Source organism: Neoarius graeffei, chromosome 10 (genome assembly GCF_027579695.1).
Source record: "Neoarius graeffei isolate fNeoGra1 chromosome 10, fNeoGra1.pri, whole genome shotgun sequence".
NCBI lineage: Eukaryota > Metazoa > Chordata > Actinopteri > Siluriformes > Ariidae > Neoarius > Neoarius graeffei.
Genome location: NC_083578.1, coordinates 85378433 through 85403174, shown reverse-complemented (window position 1 = coordinate 85403174; position 24742 = coordinate 85378433). Strand labels below are relative to the sequence as shown.

General features: G+C 41.6%; 1 protein-coding gene across 4 annotated transcripts in view; it reads left to right on the top strand.

Annotated features, from left to right (window-relative positions):
* Positions 1 to 519: 519 nt before the first annotated feature.
* slc6a6a (solute carrier family 6 member 6a) overlaps positions 520 to 24742 on the top strand; it is an 86239-nt gene continuing 62016 nt past the window's right edge. For 2 of the 4 annotated variants that reach the window (XM_060932475.1, XM_060932478.1), the window contains exons 1-2: positions 520 to 705; positions 16051 to 16239. In XM_060932475.1, the coding sequence (XP_060788458.1) occupies positions 16202 to 16239 (38 nt within the window). In that variant the 5' untranslated portion in view covers positions 520 to 705; positions 16051 to 16201. The remainder of the gene's footprint in view (positions 706 to 16050; positions 16240 to 24742) is intronic. The other 2 variants (XM_060932476.1, XM_060932477.1) reach the window with 1 other exon arrangement.

Below are 24742 nucleotides of genomic sequence, written 5' to 3'. Positions count from 1 at the left end.
CCACTCCACTAGAATACACTCCACTCCACTCCACTCCACTCCACTAGAATACACTCCACTCCAATACACTCCACTCCACTAGAATACACTCCACTCCACTAGAATACACTCCACTCCAATACACTCCACTCCACTAGAATACACTCCACTCCACTCCAATACACTCCACTCCACTAGAATATACTCCACTCCACTCCACTCCACTAGAATACACTCCACTCCAATACACTCCACTCCACTAGAATACACTCCACTCCACTCCACTCCACTCCACTAGAATACACTCCACTCCAATGCACTCCACTCCACTAGAATACACTCCACTCCACTCCACTCCACTCCACTAGAATACACTCCACTCCACTCCATTCCACTCCAGATTAGCAATTTACACGCTTTGCGTTAACACAGTTAGCGCGTGCACGGTTCGGTGTGTCACGTAGCCGTTATGAACGTGCGCGTGCGTGTATGTATGCATCCGCGTGTCTCTTTAAGAAACACAGTCCTGTTGCATGGAGAGTCTGGTGTTTTTCCACTCTCTGCGATATTACCCATATAAGACACGAAGGTCAGAGAGAGAAAGAGGGCGTGAAGATTATTTGTAGTTGCCTTGACGGTCGCGCGCGCAGACAAACACTCTGTGATCCACAGCGAACAAAGAAACGGCAGGACAAGAAGAGCGCGAGCCAACAACCCGGAGCACAGGTAACCGACATCCTGCCTCTAATCAGGGCTCTCATCATCATACAGCTCTTAGCAATACAACATTACTAATTACACTCTTAATTGTGAGCGCGTGACCGTTGCGTTGCCCTTTCAAGTGCGTTAAAAATATGTTCCTGGTTCCGACATGCTTTAAGTTCATTCTTCAGTGGAAATCTCACCGTTTCCCTTCCAGGCTTTTCTTTGACAGGATGCTGTGGGGTCTTGTGATGCTTGGTGCGCTCACTTGTTTTCATTGGGTTTATTTAGACTGAGCTGTTGTAGGCTAGATGTAAATAATAATAATAATAATAATAAAATTTTAAAAAATCTGTGCATGCTCTATGCTCGGATTTAAGCTAGAGATATAATTAGATTATAAAGTAGGTTAATGGCAGAAACACACACACACACACACACACACATTGTCATGTAGATATAAAAGGTGTCAAGGTGCTGTTCAAACACACACGCGCGCACGCACGCGCATTTCCTCTTTTGTGTTTGAAGATGTGTCTCGCGCCCGTTAATACAAGATACATCCAAAATGAATAATACTATAGTGCACTAGTCCCTACAACCCATTTTGCACCCTACCTAGTGGACTTCTTTCAGTAAGAGGAAGGAAGGTATTTGGGATGCGACCTGAACACAATAGTTCATTGTCATAAATAAGCTGCTATAATATAAAAATGGTACTGTATTGACATAGGGTACTATTTAGTACTTGTTTTTATCCTGCTGTTTACACCTGAATTCAAGCTGATGAATATTCTATTTAATATAATAACCCTGATATTTTCCTTCCCCTTTAATGGTGGATATATGAGGGTCTTGTCAAAGATTCGAATCTTTTTACTGAAATGATTCGTTCTTCTGAATCATCAGCCGATTCTGTTGTGCATTTTGTATAATTGGACAATATTGAGCCAAGCATTTTAACCCAAGTATTTTAACCCCTTTATAGCCTCATTGTTGGTGTTAATTAGGCATGGTTATTCATCTTGGAGCACATTATTCAGGACTACAGTGAAACTAATAGGAAAAGGTGTATGGGGTGGGACAGTGGTGTAGTGGTTAGCACTGTCACCTCACAGCAAGAAGGTTCTGAGTTCGAGCCCAGCGGCTGGCGAGGGCCTTTCTGTGTGGAGTTTGCATGTTCTCCTCATGTCTGTGTGGATGCTCCGGTTTCCCCCACAGTCCAAAGACATGCAGGTTTGGATAATTGGTGGCTCTAAATTGACCGTAGGTGTGAGTGGTTGTTTGTCTCTGTGTCAGCCCTGCAATAACCTGGTGACTTGTCCAGGGTGTACCCTGCCTCTCGCCCATAGTCAGCTGGGATAGGCGACCCTGTAGGACAGGATAAGCGGCTACAGATAATGGATGTGTGTGTGTGTGTGTGTGTGTGTATATATATATATATATATATATATATATATACACACACTACCGTTCAAAAGTTTGGGGTCACCCAGACAATTTTGTGTTTTCCATGAAAAGTCACACTTTTATTTCCCACCATAAGTTGTAAAATGAATAGAAAATATAGTCAAGACATTTTTCTGGCCATTTTGAGCATTTAATCGACCCCACAAATGTGATGCTCCAGAAAGTCAATCTGCTCAAAGGAAGGTCAGTTTTATAGCTTCTCTAAAGAGCTCAACTGTTTTCAGCTGTGCTAACATGATTGTACAAGGGTTTTCTAATCATCCATTAGCCTTCTGAGGCAATGAGCAAACACATTGTACCATTAGAACACTGGAGTGAGAGTTGCTGGAAATGGGCCTCTATACACCTATGGAGATATTGCACCAAAAACCAGACATTTGCAGCTAGAATAGTCATTTACCACATTAGCAATGTACTCTATAGAGTGGATTTCTGATTAGTTTAAAGCATACCTGTCAACTTTGAGGTTTGAAAAAAAAAGGGATATTTCCCAGATTTTTAACTCAAAATAAGGGAAAATTTCGGAAAGTCATACCCTTCACCAAAAGTGGGTGTGTAGTTGAATGGGGGGGCAATTTTCTATTTAGTATTTGTGATTTCCTGTACTCTGGTGCATGTTGGTGATAGCCAAGACCCAAACTCAATATGCTTATGGTTTATAGAGTGCATTTGTGAATAAACTATACATTTATTTTTATTTGCTTTCAGTGGTACCAGTTATTTCCCAAATTAAGGGCTAAAATACGTATCTTATGTTAAAATAAGAAAGGTCATTATATAACTAGTCAATAAATTCAATTCCATTGCAATTTATTATGGTTTTACTCATGGCCTCGGAACACTAGATAGATAGATAGATAGATAGATAGATAGATAGATAGATAGATAGATAGATAGATAGATAGAGTAATAAAGAGTAATAAAGAGTAATATAAGATATGAAACCAAGAGTGATTTAAAATGGGTAAGTTTCAGATAGAAAATAAAATAGACAATGAGTGGATAAAACAGTTAATACACCAATTAGTTTACACTAGGCTATTTATGAGGTCTTAGCCAGGACATACTTAATGTAAACATATGTAGCTTACCTTTGATTATTTGGGAGGCTTTCGTTTTCCCCGTGGAAAATTTCTTTGCGATGGAAGAGTCTGGGAACATTCCAGCCACGCACTTGTTGAAATCATCAAAGAAAGAGAGGCTAATGTTTTTCTTAGCTATTAGCATCGCCATCTTCACCTCAGACCTAATCAGTGTTGCCAGATACTGCTGACGTTTTCCAGCCCAAAATATGTTCAAAACCCGCCAAAATGCACTTGAAACCGCCCAACTTGGGAGGGAAACCGTCCAATCTGGCAACACTGGACCTAATCACTTGTTCAGCCTCGCCTCCGGACGTAGTTATGTAATTACTGATGCCTGAGAGGGCGGGGACGTGAATTCATGGCCCGACTTCCTGCTGTAAACTCCTGTCAGAGGCGCGTCATGAATTCTGGACCTACCGACTTTTTTATATTGTGAAAATACGGGATATTTTCGGGAAAATAAAAAAACGGGAAGACAGCGGGAAATAAGTCAAAATAAGGGATTTCCCGGGAAAAACGGGAGGGTTGACAGGTATGGTTTAAAGTGATCTTCATTGAAAAGAACAGTGCTTTTTTTTTTGAAAATAAGGAAATTTCAAAGTGACCCCAAACTTTTGAATGGTTGTGTGTGTGTGTGTGTGTGTGTGTGTATATATATATATAATATATATATATATATATATATATATATATATATATATATATATATATATAAAATATCAGTGTTGTAGTCGAGTCACTAAACCTCAAATCCGAGTCCAGTCTCGAGTCCCCAGTGTTCAAGTCCGAGTCATTAAAAAAAATTTCGAGTCCGAGTCAAGTCCACTATTGCAGGGGTTCTCAACCTTTTCTGCTTTGAGGCCAACCTATTCACTCCCTGTTGCAGATGGGAGCCCAGGAATGAAATAAATGCAATAAAAATGAACTGTTTTTAATTGTAGGTATTGTATTTAAAACTGTATGGATGTACCAGCAGGGCATTCTCAGTCAAAAGGGATTAATGATCCAAAAGTGGAGTCTGGTCCATTAACACAAGAACTTACTGCCATGTTTGTGTTCAGCAAACAAGCCAGTTATTAAAGGAGAACTGAAGTAATTTTTAAACTTGCTTTATTTCTTAACAAACATATTATTCAATTACGTTTTCAGTTTTATTAACCTTATATTGTGACTCGTATTGGCATATTATATTACACTTATTGGCCTTTTTGGTTTTTAGCCGTGGTGAATGTAGTTCGTTTGATCCACGGCAGGCGTCGCTTATCTGCGTGATCTTCACGAGACTTGTGCGAGACTTCAAACGTGAAGTGTCGGCGCCGCCATTTTGAAAACTGTTTACACAGTCGCCATATCATTCCAATTTAGATTAATTTCGAGATTTGCCAGCTTCATCAGTGATGGAGATTATTCCATACGACTTCGAACCAACATGGAGTAGAGAAGAGTTGGAAAGATGACAGGATAAGGACTAGTCCGTCGCGCTGGTATGTACGTCATTACCGTCGCACAAGTAAAATGTGCCAGATCAGGCGGCTGGTGGGTTTCCAAAATAATAAATACATGCATGTATTTTTGTGATAAATCCATATTATACTGAGTGTATTTCCCACATAATCCTCACTAAGGTTTCGGACAGCACTACAAAATGGCGTCCTCACTATACAGTGCCCTATATAGTGAGTAGGGAGCGATTTCGGACACAGGGAAAACTTCCGTCTTGATTACATCAGCATTCGAAGGAGGGCACGCGCGTCTTTTGGCAACGTTGGCAGATGTTGGTCACTTTGATTTCCGCCGTATGTTTTACTTCCGTCCTACGGTGTTTCACACACGTCTCAACGAATCTCGTTTACGGCCATCGCTTTGACATATGGACTGATCTATTACAGAGCATATTTCAAACACTCATAACTTGCTATAGCAGCGACAAAATAGCGATCAAAAATGCATTCCGATATTTAATAAAATGAGAAATAGAATTTTGATAATAAAAAAATTTGCCTTCAGTTCCCCTTTAAAACCAAGAAGTGGATATAGAAACCAGTCAGTGGGATTAGACCCTTACACGTTAACAAAGAAGGATTTTTCCTACGAGTTGGAAAATTATCCATCCATTGAGTTCCCCAACGTCTCAAACTACCTGGTGCTGCAGACATTGTTCGACATGGACACACAGATGAAAACCTAGAAGAGCATGGAGGAGTACAACTTTTTATATGTGGCTGGGTTAAAGATCTGGGCATCAGGACACTAAAAGATAGACGGCGGTAGATGGATCGAAGTCCAGTTAGAGTGTTTTTTAGCAGGTGTAATATTTACAAAAATGAAAGCAAAACAAAGCAGAGTATTTAAACAGCGTTATAAACATAGCTAGAAACAAACACGACAGTGATAATGATGATACTTTGCAAATCCTTCTGAAAACAGTGTCCGTATCTGTGCGTGCTGATTGCACTCAAATCAGCGTCAGGTGTTTCCCATAACGACCGGGTCCCAAGAGTGTGTACAACGCGCTCCGTGAACACATGCGTCCGCTCGAGCTACGCCAGACACAAGCGCACAAAGGTCTGACAGTCAAGTGTTCATCTGCTCTGTGATCACAACTTTTAGCTCACATGTATATTGCCATACATCGCCACCCAAATGCCTCATTTTCATCGATAACCCATCGCAAACAACGCGAGCTGTAGTGTGACCGTAGCTTAACGAGGTGGATGTGACGTCAGATGCAACCCAACAATTATACTCTACTATGAGTAAAAAATTAACTTCAACTTGAAAATAAATTCACAGCCCACTAGATGGCGCTTCACGGCCCACTAATGGGCCGCGGCCCAGTGGTTGAGAAACACTGGACTACTGATCCGAGTCGAGTCCGAGAACAAGACTCCAACCGCACCATGTGACGGTGGCTGTGTCAGCGCCATTAATATTAGTTTGTTCCTGAACATGCCGTATGAACAGGTGAATGTGCTTCTCTTTATCAGGGAGTGTGAAGTATTCTGTCAGAGATGGTTGGGAGATGGATGTAAGTGCAGAAGGTGTGTTTATTAATACAAGTGAAGACGGTAAACAATCCAGAACGGCAGGCAAAATCGTAAAACGGTGAAACGGGCAATAGGTCGAGTGAGGCACAAACAGGCTCTCACAGACTCGGCAGGATCAAAGACGAGAAACAGGAAATCAGCTATCAGGAAACCAAACAAGGAAATAAGTCTTGGTAAAGTATCAGCAATGCAACTCAATACTTCGCAAGGTAAGTGCGTTTTCACACTTTTTATATCGGCGTGCTGATTGCGCCTTAATCCTGTGAGGGTGCGAGTCATTTACGGCGCATGTGCGAGAGTCTGCTTGGCGCCTGCAGTGTCCAGAGCGCACCCAAGAGTCTATCTAATGCACACGCCAAGGTGTGCAGGTGTAACACTGTTGCACAAAATTAATACAAAATTAAGGTAGATATAAATGTCTAACACCAAATTATTATGGCGTGTTGCAAAAAATAAAGAAAAAATCGGAGTCCTCGTCTCCAATTTACGAGTCCTAATGCAGTTAATGCACAAGTTTGAGTCCGAGTCATCAGTGCTCAAGTCCAAGTTGAGCCATGAGTCCTTAAAATTAGGGCACGAGTTGGGACTCGGGTAATATATATATATATATATATATATATATATATATATATATATATATATCTCATCTCATTATCTGTAGCCGCTTTATCCTGTTCTACAGGGTCGCAGGCAAGCTGGAGCCTATCCCAGCTGACTACGGGCGAAAGGCGGGGTACACCCTGGACAAGTCGCCAGGTCATCACAGGGCTGACACATAGACACAGACAACCATTCACACTCACATTCACACCTACGCTCAATTTAGAGTCACCAGTTAACCTAACCTGCATGTCTTTGGACTGTGGGGGAAACCGGAGCACCCGGAGGAAACCCACGCGGACACGGGGAGAACATGCAAACTCTACACAGAAAGGCCCTCGCCGGCCACGGGGCTCGAACCCGGACCTTCTTGCTGTGAGGCGACAGCGCTAACCACTACACCACTGTGCTGCCATATATATATATATATATATATATATATATATATATATATATATATATGCGCACATTTAGAATCCAGGTCTGGACCTGTTGACATGCCCTTTATCTTTATAAGGTTAACAAAATATTGTCAGTATTTCGTAGTGTCAGGAACCGCACAGCTTTATTTTCGTTCCCACTGTTTCGACGTTCCCTCAAAGGCACAACAGTCGTCCTTAAGGCCCAATTATGTACCTTAATCATGTTCCTTTGCCATTATGATTCTCTCGGTAAGGGTATAAAAGACGGTATGTGTAAGGAACCCATCGGCAGGCATTTGTACTTGTGTTACCTTCCGATTTGCGTGTAGGTTTATAGAAACATAAAATAACAGCTTAACCCTCCGTTCACACTCACACTAGCAAGTGACAAGGCAGTTCATTTTCAAAAATATTCAGTTTTCAGTTCATTTTCGATGTATGTGTACGACACAAAGCCACAGTTTTAGCAAATGATTCCTTGGATCAAACTGGAAGAAAAACTTAGAACTGTAGTTTCATTTTTTTCCTGTCTGATACAACTTCTCGTTAAATAGACGTCGTGAAGAAAAATAAAGGAAGGAAGTCAAGCTTGTTGGTGCTTCTGGTGAGTGCACATAGGCCAAGGTATTACTTTGTGAATCTGTCACTGAATCTAGTTTGATGTGTAGAATGTAGCATGTGCAACACAACCAGTTTTTACACTGATTACTGCATCATTTCATGTGTTTGAATATATTTTTTAAAATTTTATAGTTAGCCCTGTGATGACCTGGCGACTTGTCCAGGGTGTACCCCGCCTTTCGCCCGTAGTCAGCTGGGATAGGCTCCAGCTTGCCTGCAACCCTGTAGAACAGGATAAAGCGGCTAGAGATAATGAGATGAGATTAAATTTATACTAGAGATTGCCATACAGGTGTTCTAGCAACAACTGATGTGAGTAACTTGCTAGTGTGAACACAGGGTAGGACTCACAATCCCGTGACCACAATAATCAGCACAATATATAAACATTGTTACTGGTATATTTAAAGTCAGTTCTGCTTGTCCTTGATCTGACCACTAAACAAACGTGCATCATTTTTGTTCTAAGTTTGATATTGTGTAAAATAAGTCCTGTTTTGAAACCATTTTAAAGAACTGAAGGCAAATTTTTTTTTATTATCAAAATTCTATTTACCTCATTTTATTAAATATCGGAATGCATGTTTGATGGCTATTTTGTCACTTCTATAGCAAGTTATGAGTGTTTGAAATATGCTCTGTAATATATCAGTCCATATGTCAAAGCGACGGCCGTAAACGAGACTCGTTGAGACCTGTGCGAGACATCGTAGGACGGAAGTAAAACGTACAGCGGAAATCAAAGCGACCAACATCTGCCAACGTTGTCAAAAGATGCGAGCGCCCTCTTTCGAATGCTGATGTAATCAAGCCGGAAGTTTTGTTTGTTTTGATAGCGATCAGGAAAGTTTGAAAAAAGTCGGCAGTAATCGTCATTTAAACTCGTTTTTTGTGCAATATTTCGTTTGGAAAACAGTTTTCAAAATGGCGGCACTGACACCTGGCTGACACTTGACGTTTCGAAGTCTCGCACAAGTCTCGTGAAGATCGCGCGGATAAGCGACGCCTGCCGTGGACCAAACGAATTAAATTCAACACGGATAAAAACCGAATAGGCGATAAGTCTAATATTTAATTGCAATTAGTTGCCAATACGAGTCACGATATAAGGTTACTAAAACCGAAAACGTGATTGAACAACACGTTAAGAAATAAAGCAAGTTTAAAAATGACTTCAGTTCCCCTTTAAAGTCAGTTCTGCGTGTCTTTGATCTGACCACTAAACAAACGTGCATCATTTTTGTTCGATATTGTGTAAAATAAGTCCTGTTTTGAAACCATTTTAAACATTTCTCACTAATGTGAACATCACAGCATCGGCTGTAGCTGCATATCTTTTACAGACGATTCACCAAAAAGATTTGTTCAGCGGAGTGAATCATTTGTAAACGACGCATCGCTAAATTGCATGAAAAGCATGAAAACCGTAAAGACATCGACATAGAGCAGTTCTTGGAAATGTGACATGTACTGTATCTCTGGCCAAATTAATTAATTTTTACAAAAGGTCTGACTCCAGTGTCTGACTTTGCACAGAAACAGACAAACAAAACGCCAAGACACATAACTCAATAACTAATCCCGCATTGACAGTTTGTCTTGACGCTGAGCCAAGAGAAAGGCGTATAAGGACAAATATCTGACACAAAACTGGAGCTATTTTAATCTGCTCTGATACGTCATGACATGGTGGCTTGTCTGTTCTTAGTCAGATGAGGTTGAAATAACCAGGTACATTCATTTTCACCTGCTGATAATGTGGAGTAAAATTCCCACGTGAAATGAGGTGTTAATTAAACACCTAACACTTTTTTTTCAGTACATTTTTAATGTTCTATTAAACAAAAAGTAAAATAATCCGTGTAGCTAATATGTCTCCACTGCCTCACAGATCCACAGAGTGCAGCTAAGAAAAAAAAGGTAGAGCCTTTTCTTAGTAGGCATGCTATTTTGGTTATAGAGTGCTATTATGCAATAAAATCTAATACCCACTTTAAAACCCAAGCGATTGCCGTTATAAAGGCAAAACACTAGCCTAAGTACCGCACCATAAAGCAGTGGCGTGGCATGTTGAATAATACTACCTACGATATAACTCTGCTAATAGTTTATAACCGTGAGTAAAGGTCAGGCCAGCGCAAACATTATTTTCGAGAATGTTCACGCACTTGGCGTCTCTGAACCCACATGACATGTCTCTGTAGATCCGCTCTGTGCTGCTGAATAGGTTTAAGTTGAAAATCCTACATCCTGACACAGAATGAACCTGTTAACCTTGAAGGGTTAATTTTGCTTGAAAGCGACATGGGGTTTTGGTAAGCCGTTAGGAATTGGTTTATGTAATGCTGCAGGAAAGCCACCCTAAGTAGGTCTACTGATTTTTTTTCTCATGCAGTTCAGTAAGCTTGAATGTAAAACGGTACACTTGTTTATCTGTAATATGCCAGTAATGTCATAATCAAATCCATGCTCATTTTCTTTCATACGTTATCATCACTATCTTGGCGTGTCCTTTAAGAAGCTTGAAATACAAGCTATTCCAATCAGAACACAACACACTCACCGGCCACTTTATTAGGAACACCCATACACCTAAGGGCCTCTGCATGCTCTTGCGACAAGGCTTTCGCAGATAGCTTTTCGCAGACAGTTGTAATTTATCGTTGAGCGGGGAGTAATAGGCGTGCGCGATGTTATTCACCGCCACAACGCAAGGGGGCGCGAAATCGCTAGGAGTAGTTGGTGGGTGTGGTTAGTGGAGTGTTTATCCTCCGGTTACTTATAATGACTAGAACTGGAGTCGTATAGATGTACGTACTTCCTCACTTCCTCGATCAACGGCTCTTCGTGCTGCTCCATCTTCGCTCGTGTTTTTAAAAATGGCGGTTGTGAAAACAAACCAAACCGGGAAAGTAGGGAAGCGGAAGTGCGTGTACAGCAGATGTAGAGTGGACCAATCGGAGCCCTCTTGTCTGCGATGCTGTCTGCGAGGCTGTCTGCAGTGGTCACAATTTTTGGGAGGTGTGCGCAGAGCATCTGCGAAGGGGGGGGGCTTCGCAGACGCCATCTGCGACGCCATCTGCGAGGACTGGGTTGTCAGCGTAAATTGGCCTTAACTGCTCTTTTATTACGCAGTTCTCTAATCAGCCGATCCCTTGACAACAGCACGATGCCGTCATAAAATCACGCAGATGCAAATCAAGAGCTTCGGTTAATTAATGTTCACAATGTTCAAACATCAGAACGGGAAAAATTGTGATCTCAAAGTATGACTTTCTTTCACTGTGGCCTGGGTGTTGGTTTGAGCCAGATGAAGTGGTTTGAGTATTTCAGAAACTGCTGATCTCCTGAGGTTTTCACACACAGCAGTCTGTAGAGTTTACACAGAATGGTGCGAAAAACAAAAAACACGTAATGAGTGAGCGGCAGGTCTGTGGGTAGAAACAAACGCCTTGTTGATAATAGAGGTCAGAGGAAAATGGCTAGATTGGTTCGAGCTTTTTTGCCAGGAAGGATACAGTAACTCACATAATCACTCTTTACAACCGTGGTGAGCAGAAAAGCATCTCAGCATGCAACAGCAGAAGACTACCGGTACATTGGCTTCCAGTCCGGCAAGAACAGGGATCTTAGGGCGTATTCACACCTACGTTGTTTGGTCCGGACCAAACGAACCAAATTTCCCTTGGTCCGGACCTTTTGGGTTGGTCTGAATACAAACCACCGAACTCTGGTCCGGACCAAACAAGCGGACCGAGACCGAGCTGCAAGGTCGGACTCGGTCCGGACCAAAGGAACCCTGGTGCGCACCTTTTGGAGGTGTGAAGGCAGCCCGGACCTAATCCGACAGTTTTGCTTTTTTGTACCTCGGGAGCTTCCGTCGTTTGTCGAGCATTATGGGAAACAGAGTCTTGACACTCCACCGCAAAGTGCAAACACTGTTTCAGTTGTCAAGGGAACCTTACAACAGTCGTTCAGTCATTCAGACCAGTGGTAGGCTAGACTACAGAGTACAAAAAATGAGTAGGGGGCAGACGTGGGCCGAGGAAGAAACGCGTACCCTTGTGGATATATGGGCAGATGTCCACATATCTGAGCTTTTGGAGAGAACACACAAAAAACCCGACGTGTTTGCTGTATTCAGTGAGAAAATGGAGAAGGGGTTCACGCGCTCCCCAGAACAATGTCGGCTAAAAGTGAAGAAACTCCGTCAGACCTACATTAAAATCAGGGACATTCTTTCAAAAAGTGGCGGTACTAGCGACGCAAAAAAGAAATTCATCTATTACGATGGATAAGGGGCGGCACGGTGGTGTAGTGGTTAGCGCTGTCGCCTCACAGCAAGAAGGTCCTGGGTTCGAGCCCCAGGGCCGGCGAGGGCCTTTCTGTGTGGAGTTTGCATGTTCTCCCCGTGTCCGCGTGGGTTTCCTCCGGGTGCTCCGGTTTCCCCCACAGTCCAAAGACATGCAGGTTAGGTTAACTGGTGGCTCTAAATTGACCATAGGTGTGAATGTGAGTGTGAATGGTTGTCTGTGTCTATGTGTCAGCCCTGTGATGACCTGGCGACTTGTCCAGGGTGTACTCTGCCTTTCGCCCATAGTCAGCTGGGATAGGCTCCAGCTTGCCTGCGACCCTGTAGAAGGATAAAGCGGCTAGAGATAATGAGAATGAGATGAGACGATGGATAAGGCGAATATCCCGACACATACCTCCTCCGTCTTCCGTGAAGAGCCAGAACTGTCACAACATGATGTGCGCTCATCAGCGCTATCCTCCGTAGCCGCCTTGCCCTTTGAAGTCGTCGTTGATAAATTACTTGTACAACAGCATAGTAATCGCACAATTGTGAAAACAGTAAAAACTGGAAAAAACATATAGCTTTGATGACATTAAAAAGAATAGCAGCACGGAAAGCCTCCATGACTACTTTTGAACTTAACGCTTTGTGCGCGTGTCGTCTCTGACCAATAGCTGAACGACCTCAGGGCGCGTGGCTTTGTTGACAGATTTTGGTCCGCTTACTAAAATGTACTGTGTGAAAGCGAACCGCACCAAAATGAAAAAATAAAAAAAACATTTGGTTCGGACCAAAGCAAGTGAAATATCAAACTATCCTGGTCTGAATACACCCTTAGAATCAGCAACAAGTTCTTATTAAAGTGGCCGTTGAGTGCAGCTAACCTTGTCCTGCTAGCTCATACGTTGCCTAGAAATTTGTTAAGCTACACTTTTTAAATATGATGAATGATTTTGTCAGAAAACACAAAACAACTAGGGGGAAAAGATAGTTTAATATCTGTTAAACTACCTTGGTGATAATTGATTTGGTCAGTGTTACAGAAGTATACCTGTGTTTTTTTTTTTTTTTTTTCTGTCATTAATAATGTCGCCCAGCCTTATTCGCTAGCAAGTTAGCTGGCTAGTTCATCCAGACTTGTGACTGAACGAACTTTAAAAGCGAGCTTGTGAAACGTTTTGTAGTTCAAAACAAATCGTTTCCTCATGCAGTTCAGCAGAATAATCAACTCGGAAGTATGAACAATACCTACGTTTTTCTTAGGATGCTTATCATGAAGCCTTGTTAGCTAGCAGGTTAGCTTGCTAGTTCGATCAGACTTTAATTTCACTAGCTAATGTTTTGTAGTCGAATTCAAGAAATTTTCCTCGCACACTTTACAAAAATCACCAGAATAATTACATCAGAGGTGGTCAGGGTTGCAGAAGTCTTGAAGATTTTCTCTAAACGTCTACATGGAAATCACCTTCTTAGAGAGTTAGCTTGCTAGTTTGATCAGACTTTCACTTTGTACGTTTAAATGCTACATTTAAAAGCAACATTTAAATGCTAACTAGCTAGCTAATTGTTTTGTAGCTCCAAAACTAGGCTACAACACAGATCACTGGAATAAGTAGGTTGGTTTGTGTTTTATTACTGCATTTGGTTAGCAGTTACTGAGGTAAAAGTCTGAGAAAATGTTTTATAAAGCTGTTTCCCGTGTCATGTTATACTCCCTTGATAAAAGCAGCAATGCTAATTCGGAAAATGTATTGGCACACAAAAATACAAGCACACACAAACACGCCAAGTGCTAGTCAATGGAAAAATGAGAGAAAATGTCAACCATTTTCAACAAAGTTATAGAAATTGTTGTTCTTCTTTTTCATGCCTTTTTTGCCTGATTTTCTGGCAATGGCTTAATGACTTGAGAAATGTAAATCTGTATTTAGCCTTAAAGGACATGGGACATGGATTTTTTTCTGGGTATAATTATGTATAAAGGACATAAGAAATGCCATCTAAATCACTGCAGGGCGTCAAAAATGTGAAAATCATCACATTATTCAACTTTTTTATACATCAGCGTAAGACAATGATTCGTTAATGAGCTAGGTGGTCACGTGACCCGTGATGTCACAAAAACTTTCCAAGGAGCCAGCGCTTGGGAATCTAATGTAAACAGGTTACCGAAATGGACACCATCGACAGTGACATTCCCGATGTTTCACAGAGATGCCTATCAATTCGAACCGATAGCTGGAAATTCACATGAACATGGATCTTGTCTTTACTCTGACGGGTCAGATGATTCTGAGAGTGAGAGTTCATTCAGCCCTCATGAAACTGAAAGCGGTCGGCTCGATAACACTTCCTGGTAAGTTAAAAACAATTCTGCTCAAAGGCTAATGATCTGTTGAAAGAAGTATTATTTTTGTATCATACATTGAAAGTTCATCATAGATCTAGCTAAAGTCCGTTGCAAGCTAGTTTTTTTTTTTTGCTGATATTTTTCGAGATTGATTGAGATACAATGCTTCCAGAGTCCGAGATGAAAACATTCAAAATGGCGAAACGCCATCACACAGCCAACAACACTACGCCATTTGGTGAAAGAGATGAAAATTAAGAAAAGTTAAACAAACTTACCAACATAACATTTATTTAAATGTCCATTAATGTTACAGGGGGGCGGCACGGTGGTGTAGTGGTTAGCGCTGTCGCCTCACAGCAAGAAGGTCCTGGGTTCGAGCCCCGGGGCCGGCGAGGGCCCTTCTGTGCGGAGTTTGCATGTTCTCCCCGTGTCCGCGTGGGTTTCCTCCGGGTGCTCCGGTTTCCCCCACAGTCCAAAGACATGCAGGTTAGGTTAACTGGTGACTCTACATTGACCGTAGGTGTGAATGTGAGTGTGAATGGTTGTCTGTGTCTATGTGTCAGCCCTGTGATGACCTGGCGACTTGTCCAGGGTGTACCCCGCCTTTCGCCCGTAGTCAGCTGGGATAGGCTCCAGCTTGCCTGCGACCCTGTAGAAGGATAAAGCGGCTAGAGATAATGAGATGAGATGAGATGTTACAGGATTTCTTGACTGTCTCTACAGTTGTAGGAATGTTAGGCCCTGTATATTATGGCGCTATCACTGCCTCCATGAACCCGACTATACGGCCTCTTAAATTTGGCTTGGCAATTAATATCACTCTGAGCATTAATGTTGAAAGAATCCTCAGTGAAATGGTCCGAACACAGTTTGTGGGAAACAGTAGGTGCAAAGTTTTTTCTACGGCAGTAGTGAGCCCACACTTTCCTCAGTTTCGGGTCCTTGGGGAATGCAAAAAAACTTACTCCAGGGCATTTCCCATTGGAATTATTGCAACCATAAGCAGAACAATACACCATGATGTTCAATGTACGTTAAAGACTATAAAAACAATTTTCTTGTCATTCACTTCTCCATTCATCTACCCGCTTGTGCTGTGCCCGAAAGTTTTTGTGACGTATGATCACGTGACAGCGGCTCTTCCGGTTGTAAAATATGCATATCGGAGCTCGAGCAGAAATGCCATATAGCCTAATCATCACGAATATAACGATTTTGCTGAATTTAATTTTTGTATCTGTTGATGCAATTAATTCATATTTTTAATGGAAAGAAACTGATATAGCGTGCATTTATGTTTCATGTCCCATGTCCTTTAAAATGATGATCTGTCTGCTAGTGAGTGGACGCCTACATGACACGAAAGCCGGCTGTTTAAAGTGTTCTCAACTAATTATTTTATTGTCTTGTATTTTGTTTCACATGATGCTATGCGCAACTGCCATGTTTCACACCATCTGTGCTGGGGGGTGAGGATTATGATGTCCTTCCTCTGAGCTGAACTTCAGCCTGGTTTTGACTCTGGTAAACTCACAGAAGCCTTGTGTTTTCCTGCCTTGGATTAACCATTGCCTGCTCCAGCCGTGTCGTTTTGCCCTCTCTCTCGCAGTATAAACCAGTCCAATATGTCGATCATCAGCCACCATCAGGCCACCATGGCTGAGTAAGTCTGTGCTCCATTTCTTCGTTGGTTATGGGGATACAGTTCTGTCCCACGATCAGCAGGCTGACTAGCTGCTTATGTTTCTGCGGGAGTGCTGATCTCTCTGACCCCCCACCCCTTCCCCAGACGGTACAGTTTTCAAAAGGACATTCTTTCGGGATTTTCTCTAGATAATCACCAGGTTTTGCTTTGGTGTTACATTTCTCTCTGGATTCCTTCCACTCGATATCTCTGCTAGCCTCCTATGGTTGATTGAACTCATTCACTGTCATCCTACTTACCTTTAATAAACAGTAATCCACCAGGCGCTATTGTGCTTCTAAAGTAATAAAGTCCATTTGGAAATGTCAGAGCCTTCATCTCCTACATGTTCTCAGTTGGGAGAAATATAAGAACGTCCAAGACTTGACTTTGTTGCTCTTTGTAACTGAGAATAGCCAGCTAACTTTGGTACAGTAAATCCTGAACTAAAGCTCAGTTAAGTTTTCATAGCACGAGCATTCTGCTGTAAAAATGCTAATGTTGCTAAAATTTTGAATGAATGACATCTAATGGGAAACATTTAGCATAATCTCATTGGCATAATGCTAACTGGGTCCCACCATATTTCATTTATTACTATCAAGGTATTTCTAGAAGCTTATCTGTAATTTTAGCAATACTTTTTTTTTCGATATGAAAGTAGCAGTTCAATTTTTGAATACATTAGCTTCAAAATGCCACAACCGCCGTTTACCACTGTACGCCAAATGTCACACCAGAGCGCAATATCCTGTACATTTTTGGCATTTTGGTAGATATTATAGAAATAGCTGAATTCATACGTACAGGCTGTGATGGTTGGAGCCTGTGATGGTTGGTTGGACTTCTGCCCAGCAACCAAAAGGTATTCTGATTGACAAAATATGGACCAATAGTGTCAAAGAAAACATGAAGAAGAAAATGGAAGCTAAACTATTTTGTATAATTTATATCTTTAACATGCACAATTTGCTAAATGCAATATTTAATAGTTATTCCATGAAACTGAGTCGTACATGACCTGATATAAGCCGTGTACGACGAGATTGAGTGGAATAACTGTTTTATTCTATCCACATTCACTAGATTTTGAGAAACACGCCATTTTTATTTGTATTTTTTGCAAATTCGATAAAGAAAAAACTTTATACAAAATGTCCGACAGAATCGTTTCCGCTTAACAAACCGGCGAAATGACAGTAGCAATTTGTGAAAAATGCTATAATAATAATAATTCTTGAAAAATAAAAAAAGATAAGTTCTTCCCATCAAGTACTTTTCTTCCATATTTTATTGCTTTTTTGTATTTTTGGGGGTTTTGTTTTTGAGTAGTCTTTCTTTCGTCCTCGGTTGGTTCAGCAACACGCTCCGCCATTTTGTTTTTCTCTTCTCATGGTATATGAGCCTAGTAGTAGAGTAGCCAATCAAAGTGCGCGATTGCTCATATCCAGTGAATGTGGACAGGATAATTATGTAATATCTACAATAATGATACGGTACAGTATTGTGTCCTTGATGTAAAAAAACAAAAAAAGGTTTAACACATTTGTTTACATTTGAAGTAACCCAATGAGATTAGCATCTCCAAAGCTTCCCAACATGCAATAAGGACAGATATAAGAAATATTGAATTCTGCGCTCCTGAATTACACCAAATCTTTTTCACCCCCTCGTTTTTACTTCTCACGAAGCACACTTGGTGGAGTGAATGATTATACTGATTATATCCTATCCTTCTCTCTTTCCCTTAAACCTATCCCAAAATATTAATCTTTAACTATGAATAAGTTTCCTTTCTGAAATCTCAAACTAATCATCCCTGATGATCCTGATGATGTTAGCCACTATACTATACACTTGCTTGGCATTATCTTTTGTCATTTACTTAAGCCTGGCATATCAAACTTGCTCAACACACACGCTGTAATACCGCCTTGTCTGAATGTTTACTAGAAAGTTGCTTGACCAGAGTAAGATTTACAGGATCTGTGAAATAGAACCAACTAATTTCATTAGAAAATATTGCAGCAAAAATATCTCAGGCAGGTACAAACAAAAAATAATAACTGTATGAGCAGAATTAAAATAAAAGGAAAGAAAAAAAAACCAAGCACACAGTTGAGAACAGATATATATTTGAGTGATGTAGCTGAGGTTGAGGAACTGTCAGAGTCAGAATTCGCACACCATGCTGACAATGCTGACATGTATACTTGTGTTTATTTTCCCTCAGTAAGCGTAGTGCTCAGGTTTATATTTATTTCAAAAAGAAAAGAAATAAAATCCTTTTCAGTTTAGGTCATGATCACTTCAGGATAAAAATCTAATGCAGATTTTTGGAGCATTAAAGAGATGCAGATACAGATAGTGAAATTGCATTATTCCCCTAATGAGAACTTTATAATTTAGCTTGCTTGTTTGTTTTTTTTTAATTTGCTTTTCCTGATACACCTCTTTCACTTAATGAGCGTTTTTATTTATTACCGTAGCTTATGAACCATATGTCCCAAAGCAAGGAAAGCATTTAGTTGTGTTCAAGTAAAACCTACATCCTCCAGTTTATTGTAAATATTTCACTGTCAGTGAAACCTGGAGCACATCACTCATACAATAGCCGAAGGTCCATTTTAGCTTGTGTTGATGTGTAAAGTATACCTTTAAGGCCTATCACATTATTCTCAATCCCACACAGAACTAGCCTGGGCCCGCCCATCCTAAGTGTGACGCAACATGAGGGCCTGTTGCGAGCTTAGTCTGGCAAGGCAAGCTATCTACAGCTCTTCCAAGCTTCCGAAAAATCGGGAGCCAATCAACTTTGAGCATCTCCAACGGCCCTGGGTAGAGGCGTGTTCAAGGCACTGACGTAGTAGAACTGTGACCGGAAGCCATAGATTGTTTACAGAATCTATGCCGGAAGCGCTTCATTCACTAGAAACATTACGAACATGGAGCAAGTTCTCACTGAAAACGGAGCAAAGAACAGCCCTGGAGGTATTTATTGAAAGGAAGGACGTTTTCGCCTTGCTCCCGACCGGCTTCGGTAAGAGTTTAATCTACCAGTTAGCCCCATCGTGTCACATACGTCAGAGGAAAGAGTGATGTGATTGGTTTAAGCTTCGTCACAGCCTTTTCTGGCTTCGACCAGTAACAAACTGAGGCATTTCAGGGAGGCGGGTCAACCACGCACTTTGGGAAACGGTTGGGCTTAATATCTTTGCCAGACCAAATGCTCGCAGAGCTTTGAAGTCGCGTTAGCCAGACTAACACAGAACACCCTCATCAGTAATCTCTTGCACTCTTTTCTTGACCAAACTGTCGTAGTCTTCAGTCATCCGATGTCGTCACCTCAAACAAATACGACCTCACGGGATCCCTAAGGATCCAAAATAACTTTAAATTTAGCTGTAGGGGCTAGGGACACTCCCCCAGCTCTTGTTATAACACTTAAAAAAAAAAAAGTTAGTCACTTCCATGCCAGAATCTGGTCTTCCCAGCCAGTCTCAGTACTAACCAGCACTTTGAGGTGCATGGGTGCAGCACCAATCTCCGTTTCCATAGCCCTCGGCCTCTTGCCTATACAGCTAGGGTTACAATGGAGGGCTGGTCCTCTGGTAATCATGAGAGTTTGACTCCCTACTCGCATCTGTATTGCAGTGTGCCTTGTGAAGTGGACAGTGAAGTCAAAGTCCCTCTCACACCAGAATCTGGTCTTCCCAGGCAGTCTCCTGTCCCAGTACTAACCAGGCCCTTAAGGTGCATTGGGCAGCACTGATCTCCGTTTTCGTAGCCCTTGGCCTCTTGCCTATACAGCTAGAGTTACAGCGGGGGACTGGTCCTCTGGTAACCATGAGAGTTTGACTCCCTACTCGCATCTGGATTGCAGTGTGCCTTGCCAGACGGCAGTAGGTACCGTTTTTATGATGGTCTTTGGTATGACCCAACTGCAAGTAGAACTCACAATCTCCTGATCAAGAGGTGGACATGCTAACCACTAGGCCAGCTCACAGTCTTGGGGAATGTAGAACCCTGCAAACATACAGCCATGAGGAAATAGGACTGTAGCACTACAGTGGTGCTTGAAAGTTTGTGAACCCTTTAGAATTTTCTCTATTTCTGCATAAATATGACCTAAAACATCATCAGATTTTCACACAAGTCCTAAAAGTAGATAAAGAGAACCCAGTTAAACAAATGAGACAAAAATATTATACTTGGTCATTTATTTACTGAGGAAAATTATCCAATATTACATATCTGTCAGTGGCAAAAGTATGTGAACCTTTGCTTTCAGTATCTGGTGTGACCCCCTTGTGCAGCAATAACTGCAACTAAACATTTCTGGTAACTGTTGGTCAGTCCTGCACACCGGCTTGGAGGAATTTTAGCCCATTCCTCCGTACAGAACAGCTTCAACTCTGGGATGTTAGTGGGTTTCCTCACATGAACTGCTCGCTTCAGGTCCTTCCACAACATTTCCATTGGATTAAGGTCAGGACTTTGACTTGGCCATTCCAAAACATTAACTTTATTCTTCTTTAACCATTCTTTGGTAGAACGACTTGTGTGCTTAGGGTTGTTGTCTTGCTGCATGACCCACCTTCTCTTGAGATTCAGTTCATGGACAGATGTCCTGACATTTTTCTTTAGAATTCGCTGGTGTAATTCAGAATTAATTGTTCCATCAATGATGGCAAGCCGTCCTGGCCCAGATGCAGCAAAACAGGCCCAAACCATGATACTACCACCACCATGTTTCACAAATGGGATAAGGTTCTTATGCTGGAATGCAATGTTTTCCTTTCTCCAAACATAACGCTTTTCATTTAAACCAAAAAGTTCTATTTTGGTCTCATCCGTCCACAAAACATTTTTCCAATAGCCTTCTGGCTTGTCCACGTGATCTTTAGCAAACTGCAGACGGAGCAGCAGTGTTCTTTTTGGAGAGCAGTGGCTTTCTCCTTGCAACCCTGCCATGCACACCATTGTTGTTCAGTGTTCTCCTGATGGTGGACTCATGAACATTAGCCAATGTGAGAGAGGCCTTCAGTTGCTTAGAAGTTACCCTGGGGTCCTTTGTGACCTTGCCGACTATTACACGCCTTGCTCTTGGAGTGATCTTTGTTGGTCAACCACTCCTGGGGAGGGTAACAGTGGTCTTGAATTTCCTCCATTTGTACACAATCTGTCTGACTGTGGATTGGTGGAGTCCAAACTCTTTAGAGATGGTTTTGTAACCTTTTCCAGCCTGATGAGCATCAACAACGCTTTTTCTGAGCTCCTCAGAAATCTCCTTTGTTCATGCCATGATACACTTCCACAAACATGTGTTGTGAAGATCAGACTTTGATAGATCCCTGTTCTTTAAATAAAACAGGGTGCCCACTCACACCTGATTGTCATCCCATTGATTGAAAACACCTGAGTCTAATTTCACCTTCAAATTAACTGCTAATCCTACGGTAGAAGTTCACATGCTTTTGCTGTAACATTGGATCATTTTCCTCAATAAATAAATGACCAAGTATAATATTTTTGTCTTGTTTGTTGAACTGGGTTCTCTTTATTTACTTTTAGGACTTGTGTGAAATCTGATTATGTTTTAGGTCATATTTATGCAGAAATATAGAAAATGCTAAAGGGTTCACAAACTTTCAAGCACCACTGTATAGTACACAGTAATACATAGGACCCTGGGAACCCAAGACCCTAAGAGCATGAGAATTTAGGTACATAGGACCCTGGAAATAGAGGACTATGAGTACATAGGAGTCTCAGTACAAAGGTCGTGGGGAATATAGGACTCTTGGGACATAGAGCTTTGAGAACACAGGACCCTGGGAACACAATACCCAAGATGCACTCAAGATATCTGTGGGTCTCAGGGAATATAGGACCCAGCAAACCCTGAGGAAAAATGCATAGCTATATGGGTATACAGGTTCCATGGAACATAGTTGATCCATTGCTAATTAGTGAATCTACCTATAGTAGGCTATCATATGTCAGGTGTCAGTTGATTGCATGGCGAAGCCATAGCCTAATGGTTAGAGAAGCAGCTTTTGGACCAAAAGGTTGCTGGTTCCATTCCCTGGACCAGCACTTCAGCAAGGCATCTAACCCCCAACAGCTCCCCAGGCTGCTCTAGGTACATTGTGTTGTATGTTATACATGTAATACAACATTGCTGGTTTGATTTCCTGGACCAACAGGAATGGTTGAAGTACCCTTTTGCAAGGCATCTAATCCCCAACTGCTCTCCAGGCTGCTCTGGGTATGTTGTATGTCACTCTGGATAAGAGTGTCTGCTAAATGCCATTAATGTAATGTAAAAACATTCTGCCTTTTGCAAAGAATTTCGAAGTTGTAGCAAAGACAACAATCAAACAACCAAAGTTGTAGCAAAGCTTTCTCAAGCATAACATTAATAACACTAAGCTTCCCCTTATATATAGTACATTGGGCTTTTTATCCCCCGCTGGCCGAAAGGCCTGAAGGGGGATTATGTCGTGGCGATGTCCGTCCATCCATCTGTCCATACGTCGGGAAGGTTCTCACCTTCTGAAATCAACTCCTCTCACAATTTTTGGAGGAATTTCACAAACCTTGACAGGATTCTTTGTTATATGTCGGTAATACGCATATTGCACTTTCATTCAATTCAGTCGCATTTTACCAGCGTTATACAGTCATGGCCAGAAGTGTTGGCATCCCAGATTTTTTTCCAGAAAATGAAGTATTTCTCCCAGAAAATGATTGCGATTACTCATGTTTTTTTAAACACACGTTTATTTCTTTTGTGTGTATTGAAGCAATACAAAAAAAAAACAGAGAAAAAATAATAATTTGCATAATTTCACACACAACTCCAAAAATGGGCTGGACAAAATTATTGGCACCTTTTCAAAATTGTGGGTAAATTATTAAGTTTCAAGCCTGTCATGCTCGTTTAAACTCACCTGTGGCAAGTAACAGGTGTGGGCAATATAAGAATCACACCTGAAACCAGATAAAAAGAAGAGAAGTTGACTCAATCTTTGCATTGTGTGTCTGTGTGTGCCACACTAAACATGGAGGACAGAAAGAGGAGAAGAGAGCTGTCTGAGGACTTGAGAACCAGAATTGTGGAGAAATATCAACAGTCTCAAGGTTACAAGGCCATCTCAAGAGATCTTTGTGTTCCTTTGTCCACGGTGCACAACATCATCAAGAAGTTCCAAACCCATGGCACTGTAGCTAATCTCCCTGGACGAGGACGAAAGAGAAAAATTGATGCAAGGTTGCAACGCAGGATTGTCCGAATGGTGGATAAGCAGCCCCAATCAAGTTCCAAATGTATTCAAGGTCTCCTGCAGACTCAGGGTGCATCAGTGTCAGCGCGAACTATCCGTCGACATTTGAATGAAATGAAATGCTATGGCAGAAGTCCAAGGAGGACCCCACTGCTGACACAGAGACATAAAAAAGCTAGACTGCAGTTTGCCAAAATGTACGTGAATAAGCCAAAATCCTTCTGGGAAAACGTCTTGTGGACAGATGAGACCAAGATAGAGCTTTTTGGCAAAACACATCATTCTACTGTTTACCGAAAACGGAATGAGGCCTACAAAGAAAAGAACACAATACCTACAGTCAAATATGGTGGAGGTTCAAAGATGTTTTGGGGTTGTTTTGCTGCCTCTGGCACTGGATGCCTTGACTGTGTGCAAGGTATCATGAAATCTGAAGATTATCAAGGGATTTTGGGTCGCAACGTAGGGCCCAGTGTCAGAAAGCTGGGTTTGCGTCCTAGGTCATGGGTCTTCCAGCAGGACAATGACCCCAAACATACCTCAGAAAGCACCCAGAAATGGATGGAAAGAAAGCACTGGAGGGTTCTAAAGTGGCCAGCAACGAGTCCTGATCTGAATCCCATTGAACACCTGTGGAGAGATCTTAACATTGCTGTTGGGATAAGGCACCCTTCAAATATGAGAGAACTGGAGCAATTTACAAAAGAAGAGTGGTCCAAAATTCCAGTTGAGAGGTGTAAGAAGCTTGTTGATGGTTATAGGAAGCGATTGATTTCAGTTATTTTTTCCAAAGGGCGTGCAACCAAATGTTAAGTTGAGGGTGCCAACAATTTTGTCCGACCCATTTTTTGAGTTTTGCATGAAATTATATCAATTTTGCTTTTTTTTTCTTTTTGTTTTAATCCAGTGCACACAAAGGAAATAAACATGTATATAACAAAACGTGTAAATGCAATAATTTTCTGGGAAATATGCTATATTTTCTGGAAAAAAATCTGGGGTGCCAACACTTTCGGCCTGTCTGTGAAGATTCTCAATCATCCAGGTCATAGTAAACTGTGGGTGGTAGAAAAGGGCAACTGGACTTGCTTGAAGATTCTTGAAAACGTTTCACCTCTCGTCCGAAAGGCTTCCTCGGTTCTGTCTGACTAATAGGGAGTATCAGATATTTATCCTCTCCTGGATCAGAATCA